Source organism: Malaclemys terrapin, chromosome 23 (genome assembly GCF_027887155.1).
Source record: "Malaclemys terrapin pileata isolate rMalTer1 chromosome 23, rMalTer1.hap1, whole genome shotgun sequence".
Taxonomy (NCBI): domain Eukaryota; kingdom Metazoa; phylum Chordata; order Testudines; family Emydidae; genus Malaclemys; species Malaclemys terrapin.
The window spans coordinates 1,779,622-1,786,284 of NC_071527.1; the positions used below are offsets into that span (position 1 = coordinate 1,779,622).

Here is a 6,663-nt window from a genome sequence, read left to right on the forward strand (position 1 = left end):
TGCACCCAGAGGTGGCTGCATTTCAGCGGCAGGGGGCAGCCACGCATGGCAGGACACTGCAGGTGGCCGGTGCTGTAGGAACGTCTGGCTCGGCTGCTGGTTAGCGCCAGCCGGGGCCTGCGTGGCAGCTCCGGGGCGGAAGAGCCTGTGCTGGGAATGACCCCTGGATGGAAACGGACGTGGGTTCCCCATTCGCTGCCACCGACATGGGGCTGCTGGTCCGGAGGTTACCCTGCCCCCGTTGTTCCTGTTTGGCTCTCTCCTGCCGGGGGTTTTGTGCAGGGCCCGGGTCCCACGGAGTGTGGGGGAGTCCGGGCCCTGCACCCCCACTTCCTGCGATTCACCGGGACTCTCAGCCAGACAGTAAAACGGAGGGTTTATTAGACGACAGGAACATGGTCCCAAACGGAGCTTGTAGTTACAACCAGGATAGGGTGACCAGACAGCAAGTGTGAAAAATCGGGACGGGAGTTGGGGGGTAATAGGAGCCTATGTAAGAAAAAGACCCAAAAATCAGTACTGTCCCTATAAAATTGGGACATCTGATCACCCTAAACCAGGACCCCCCGTCAGGCCCCTCGGGGGCGGGTGCAGGGAGCTTAGACCCCAGCCTTGGGGTTCCCTCCGTTCCCCCAGAGCGCTCCAAACTGAACCCCCCCCCCCAGCCGTCTCACTCAGCCTTCCCCGGCTCCTCCTCCAGTCTTTGTCCAGTTTCCAGGCAGAGGTGTCACCTGGCCTCACCCCACTCCTGGCTCAGGTATCTCCCTCGAGTGAAGTCCCCCCTGCTCTCCCATCCCCCATGCAGACAGTCCCAGTAAAACTCCCCTGAGACATCCCCAGGTCAATCCGCCTGCTCCCCGCTCTGTCACACCTGGGGTGCACAGGGCCCTGGCCAGGAGGGGAGCAGATGGGGGGGCGGGGGCCGCGCCCGGCTTCACACTCGAAGGCAAAGAGCTCCATCTGCTGCTTCCCAGATGCAGCGGAGGCTGCACATTCCCACGGCCCCGCGGGGCGGATGGCTCCGAGCCGGGGCGGATGGCTCCGAGCCGGGGGACAGCGTGGGGGAGCCCAGTGGTTAGAGGTCGGGGCACGACTCCTGCCTCGCCTGGCCCACACGGCAGGTGCAGGGGCGCCCGAGCACACGGCCCCACGAGACCAGGGCAGGGCTCAGGGCCTTGGTGTGGAAAATCCAGGTGATGGGAGGAAACGACCCGCACGGGCTTAGAGCCAGCTCGGAGCCGGGGTCGGCAGCGAACCCGGGCCCCGAGCGGGGGCGGGAGGGACATGCTGGCCCCACAGCTCAGGCCCTGGGGCAGGGCTGCAGCGCCTAGCGGAGGAGTGAGGGTCAGGAGTCTCTGTCTTTCCACCAGACATTTCCAGGGGCCTCACTGACGCCCGCTCCGCTCCCCCCCAGGCCCCCAGGGCAGCAGAGGCTGCTGGGAAGGCCGGTGCCCTTTGACCAGTGGGTGCAGCCAGAATCCAGCTCTCGCCGAGCCCCACTGAGTCAGCGCCCGGACTCATGGCACATGGGCAAAGTCTAACCCGGGGAGCGCGGGGAGCAGGGGACCAAAGTCCTGGTGGCCCAGCCCCCTCCCTGCCCTGCAGCCTGCCTGGGTGGTCGTGCAGCGAGGTACGTGAGCCAAGCCGCAGGGCGGCTCTGGGATTGGGCCGGGGGGTTGTTGGGCGGGGGTGTCCCTGTTCTCCTGGCCTTAGCAGGCTCCGGGTGCCCCCCTCCCAGCTCACGCTGGCCCTGGCTCCAGCGCGGTGGGGGACGTCTAGGTGTCTCCACGCCCCTGCCGGCTCCAATCCCGCGTGGGACGAGGGCTCCCAGGGGGCCCGTGGCGTGGAGAGGGACCTGGTCTGGTGCCTGGGAACGCCGGGGCACTGAGCACACCTGGATGGGGGGCAGGGGGCATCTCTAGTTACTGTGCAGGGGGGAGGGGGCAGCCCGGGCCAGGGGTCCGGCTAGGGAGGGAGTCAAGGGCACAGAGCCTGTCTCCCCTCCCGGCACAGACATAGGGGGCAGCTGTGTGACATACGAGGAGGGATTTTTGCCCCCACCCCCTGTGCTGTGCAATGATCTGTTCCACCCCCTCCTTTAGGGTGACAGGACACCTGCAGTTCTGCCAGCAGCCAGCGGGGGGCATCGCAGCGGGATGATGTCGCACCCCCCCAGCCCGGCATTGGAGCCCATGTGAGCCGCCCCCCCGCACACACACGATGGCCAAGCGGCTCCTGGTGACCTACGCCCTGTGGGCGCTGGGGGGCCCCGTCGGGCTGCACCACGTCTACCTGGGCCGGGACAGCCACGCCCTGCTGTGGATGCTAACCCTGGGGGGCTTCGGGGTGGGCTGGCTCTGGGAGTTCTGGCAGCTCCCCGGCTGGGTGGCACGAGCCAATGACGCCCAGGAGCCGCAGCCCCGCAGCCCGGAGCCCCCGGCCCTCAGCCCCGTGCGCTTCTTCGGCCAGGTCCTGGTGGGGATCTACTTCGGGCTGGTGGCGCTGATCGGCCTCTCCTCCCTGGCTGGCTTCTACCTGCTGGCCCTGCCGCTGGCCGTGGGCCTGGGGGTGCATGTGGTGTCCAGCGTGGGCGACCAGACCTCGGATCTCAGGAGCACCCTGGTGGCGGCCTTCCTCACCTCCCCCGTCTTCTACGGCCGCGCCCTGGCCATCCTGCCCGTCAGCCTGACGGCCAGCGTGACCGCCCAGCAGTGCCGGCGCTACAAACCCTGCCGGGGCACCCGCACGACGCTGCGCGCCCGGCTGTACCACCTGGGCCTGGCCTATCTGGCCTTCACCACCCCGCTGGCCTACTGCGCCTTCTGCAACACAGCCGCCACCGCCCGCTACGTGGCCGACGCCATTGGCACCGTCTTGGGTTGGCTCAGTTTCTTCCCGGCCCTGGGCAGCTTCCTGGAGCAGCTCCTCCTCCTGCCCTACCGCGCCTGGAGGCTGCTGACGGAGGGTGCAGGCTTCGCGGCCGGCTCCTTCCAGGAGTGGGAGAAAGTCTATGAGTTTGTGCAGAGCTTCCAGAGTGAGCGGCAGCAGCTGGCGTACAAGGTGGGGAGCTGCTGGCTCCTGGGGGGAGCAGGGAGGGTGTCTGCGGGGACGTCAGATCACAGCACGAGGGTGCGGACTAGCGTTAACGTGGACAAAGGAGACGTGTAAGAGAGGGGGGTGGGGGCTAGTGATTAGAGCCAGGACTCCTGGGTTCTATTCCTCGCTCTGGGCTGGGGGTTAATGGGTAGAGCAGAGGGAAAGCGGGGGCCAGGGCTCTTGGGATCCATCCCCAGCTCTGTTTGGGAGGGAAACCAGCGGGACCTGAGGGGGCAGCGGCTTCCAGTCTGGTTTGCATGGAGCTGGTGGAGGTGGGAGTCGTTCAGCACCCATGTTCCAGGGGGAGCAAACGCATGTGAACGGAAGCACGTGGCTTCCCAAAGCTTCGGGGCTTCATTGAGCACTAGCGCCCCCTAGGGGCTGCGCTGCTCCCAGCGGGCTCGCGTGATCGCCTCCTGCAGGGGAACTCCTGCACTGCCCATCCTTTGCCAAGGCCCAATCTCCAGGCAGGATGCAGTTCCTGGGTCTCCAGTCTGGATCCAGCTCCCCTCCCAATCCCGTAGGGGGAAGGCCGCAGAGCTCGGAGACCCACTGCATCCCTCCCCCACTGCCAGTCCAGTGGGGTCATTTCTCTTTGCAACCCCTCAGGTCTTGGGCCTCCGGGATGGTGCCCCCGTGGAGGAGATTCACAAGAGTTACCGGGAGCTGGTGAAACTTTGGCACCCGGATCACAACCGCCACCGGGCGGAGGAGGCCGAGAGACGGTTCATCGAGGTGCAGGCCGCCTATGAGAGCCTCATGCAGCCGAGGAAAGCCAAACCCGCATGAGGGGCAGCAGCCTTTGTGGGGGAGGCCAAGCTGCCGCACCCCTCCCACGGCTTTGCAGTTGGAGAATGTGCCTGCTTTCTCCACCCAGCCCCCAGGCACTTCTTGGGGACGGCATGAGAACCAGGAAGTGAAACTGACCGGACTAGGTTTGCTCTCACAAGCAGAGTGAAATGCAAAACAGCGACCCAGGTGCGAAGGAAAACGGCCCGGCTGAGCGGCAGTAACCTCAGCTGTTCCTCTCAATCCTGACGTTGCGGCAGAGACGGACAGGGCACCGGGCTGGCACATTGCACTGGGCAGCAAGAGAGACGCTTTCCCCCTCCCCCTTCCTGAGGGGGCAGGTGGCTCACTGGATGGCAACTCGTGGCCTATGCGAAGGGGACTGGCCATCAGCCCTCCTGGGTGCTGTGCCTAGCTCTGCTGCTGAGTCATCGCGTGACGTGGTGCCAGCCATGTCTCCTGTCCGGGTAAAAGGGGGCCAGTGCCTGGTCCCCAGGTGGGGTTTGAGGTGACTGGTTTCAAAGTGCTTTGAGATCCAGGGATGGAAGGTGGCCGAGATGGGCCGGGGCTCATGAGAAACCAGGGACGGGGGACAAATTATCAGAAGAGTCTCAATGAAATGGCCAAAAGTGCTCCAGACCTGTCGCTCCCATTAAGAACAGTAGAGTGTGGATCGGGCCCAGGGCGTGTCATAAAGCAGGGTTCTTCCGTTGTAATTTTTGAGGGCTGTCGCTTAGTCTAGTGGCTGGAGCAGTGGCATGGGAGCCAGGAACATGGTTCTAGTCCGGGCTCTGCCACTGACCTTCTTGGGCAAGTCACTTGATCCCTGTTTCCCTTCCCACTCGGTGTCTGTCCTGTCTGTTTAGACTGCCCGCTCTTCAGGGCAGGGACCGGTAATGCTGCATGTCGCTGCCGACACCCCTCCCTGCTGAGCTCCAGCATTCTCAGGGCCAGCCCCATGGCTCGCATGTAGGGGCTGGCGTTGCATCAGCAATGTTTTATAGCTGACCGGGCAAACATACACCTGCTTTTGATTTACCAGCCGCTCCTGGGCCCTTCTGAACTGTTCCAACGGGCCAGAGTCCATGTGCGGCCGGGGCCAACGAGCAGCTCCCACGCACGGCTGGGGCCAAAGACCGACAACATCACGTCGCTGCCGACTGCCCTCGGACCAAACTTGGCGGTGGCCTGGGGACTCTGCACTTTGCTGCCACAAGCCCTGCAGCTGATAAGAAGGGCGAGGACGGTCTTTTACCCTGCGTTTGGACAGCACCGAGCTCTGCTCTGGGCCTGCCGGCCGCTTGTCCTACAAATAAACAGCACCAATGAAGCACTTTGGGTTGAATGTGGGAACGATGCATTGATATTTGATGTCGTTGTGATGCCCTGGGTGCCCAGTAGGTGTCGGCATCAGGCTGCAGATGGAAAGAGGAGAACCAAAAATAAAGGAAATAAAGAACTGAGAGGACAGATCCCGAGCAGAGAACGCAGGAGAAGGGAGGAGCGTGGGGCTTGGGTTGGCCTGTGTTGTGATGCGTCGAGGGCAGAGATGAGAAAGGCCTGGCTGGGTCAGACAGAACGGGAAGGGGTGGTGGGCTCCAGGGGATGGAGCCGTTGGCTGCTGGGTCCCTAGTTCCCATCCAGCCCAGGACAGGAAGGGCTGTTGTCCAGATCTGCCAGCCTCGAGGAGGGCAGGGGTCCGGCCCTGTGGGTGGAAAATCTGGGCAGAACGTGGCGCTGGGGATGCTATTTGGGATGTGGGACCCTGGCGTTAAACTCCGGAGCCAAAGCTGCCCTGATGGGACCTGGGTGGGGACCAGGCCCTCTGCCTGGGACATGGAGAAGGTTGGCCAGCAACCCCAGAGCCAAGGGGCCCCCATGGGAGTAGGCATCATGCATGGGACAGGTGGGGAAGCAGTGACCCCAGGGCCCCCAGACTCCAGGGACCCCCAGACCAGTGACCCCAAAGCCCAGGGGCACCCGGATTAGTAACCCCAGAGCCCGCCCAGATCAGTGACCCCAGAGACCCCCCAGACAGGTGACCCCAGAGCCCAGGGGCACCCGGATTAGTGACCCCAGAGCCCAGGGGCACCCGGATTAGTGACCCCAGAGCCCAGGGGCACCCGGATTAGTGACCCCAGAGCCCAGGGGCACTCAGATTAGTAACCCCTGAGCCCCCCCAGACCAATGACTCCAGAGCCCCCCCGGACCAGTGACCCCAGAGCTCAGGCCCCCCCGGACCAGTGACCTTTGAGTCCCCTGCAGCCGACCCCGCCCCCCGGTTCCCCACCAGGCTCCAGCCTTGGCACATCAGTGCTGAGACCAGCTCCCAGCTTCGGCACTTTCCGGAATCAGCTCGGCTCTTTCCGCCAGGTCCGCGGCGGCGGCTTCGGCAATTTCCGGCTCAGCTCGTCTCCCCCCGCCCCGCCCTCGGCATTAGCCGGCGAGAAAAGGGGGTGGAGCCAGGTATCTCCTGGACGCTGGTGGTTTGGTCCTCGACCGTCTCTAGCCACGCCCCTCTCCTGGGGCGTCCTCGCTACCCGTATTGGCTCGAGCGCTCTGCTCGCCCATTGGCTCCGGCGCGCAGGAGGCTCCGCGAGGGAGCCTCTCCTTGTCCTATTGGTCGATGGGACTTGGATCGGCCCCTCGCCGCTCCTTATTGGCTGGCGGGGCTCGGTGTCCCGTGCCGCCATTGGTTGGCCTCGCTGTCCGCGCGCTGGTTTTCCGTCTCTAGCGCTCGCCATTGGCTGGGTGGCTCCTGAGCCCTGTTCCCGTTGG

At 64.6% G+C, this 6,663-nt stretch overlaps 1 protein-coding gene across 2 annotated transcripts; it reads left to right on the top strand.

Moving 5' to 3' along the window:
- Positions 1-705: 705 nt before the first annotated feature.
- On the top strand, positions 706-5,348 carry DNAJC22 (DnaJ heat shock protein family (Hsp40) member C22). Of its 2 annotated transcripts, none has more exons than XM_054012729.1 (3): positions 706-1,630; positions 2,103-3,060; positions 3,672-5,348. In XM_054012729.1, exons 2-3 carry the CDS (start codon positions 2,221-2,223, stop codon positions 3,846-3,848), a joined length of 1,017 nt encoding a protein of 338 aa, XP_053868704.1. In that variant the 5' UTR covers positions 706-1,630; positions 2,103-2,220; the 3' UTR covers positions 3,849-5,348. The 2 variants fall into 2 exon arrangements, with proteins under 2 accessions (XP_053868704.1, XP_053868703.1); XM_054012728.1 differs by having other exon boundaries at positions 716-1,630; positions 3,706-5,348.
- The last annotated feature ends 1,315 nt before the right edge of the window (positions 5,349-6,663 follow it).

Excerpts from the sequence above, each read along its gene's own strand:
- DNAJC22 (XM_054012728.1), top strand. The coding sequence starts at position 2,221 with ATGGCCAAGCGGCTCCTGGTGACCTACGCCCTGTGGGCGCTGGGGGGC. Across the intron at positions 3,061-3,705 it reads GGCAGCAGCTGGCGTACAAG|GTCTTGGGCCTCCGGGATGG; the intron begins GTGGGGAGCTGC and ends GCAACCCCTCAG.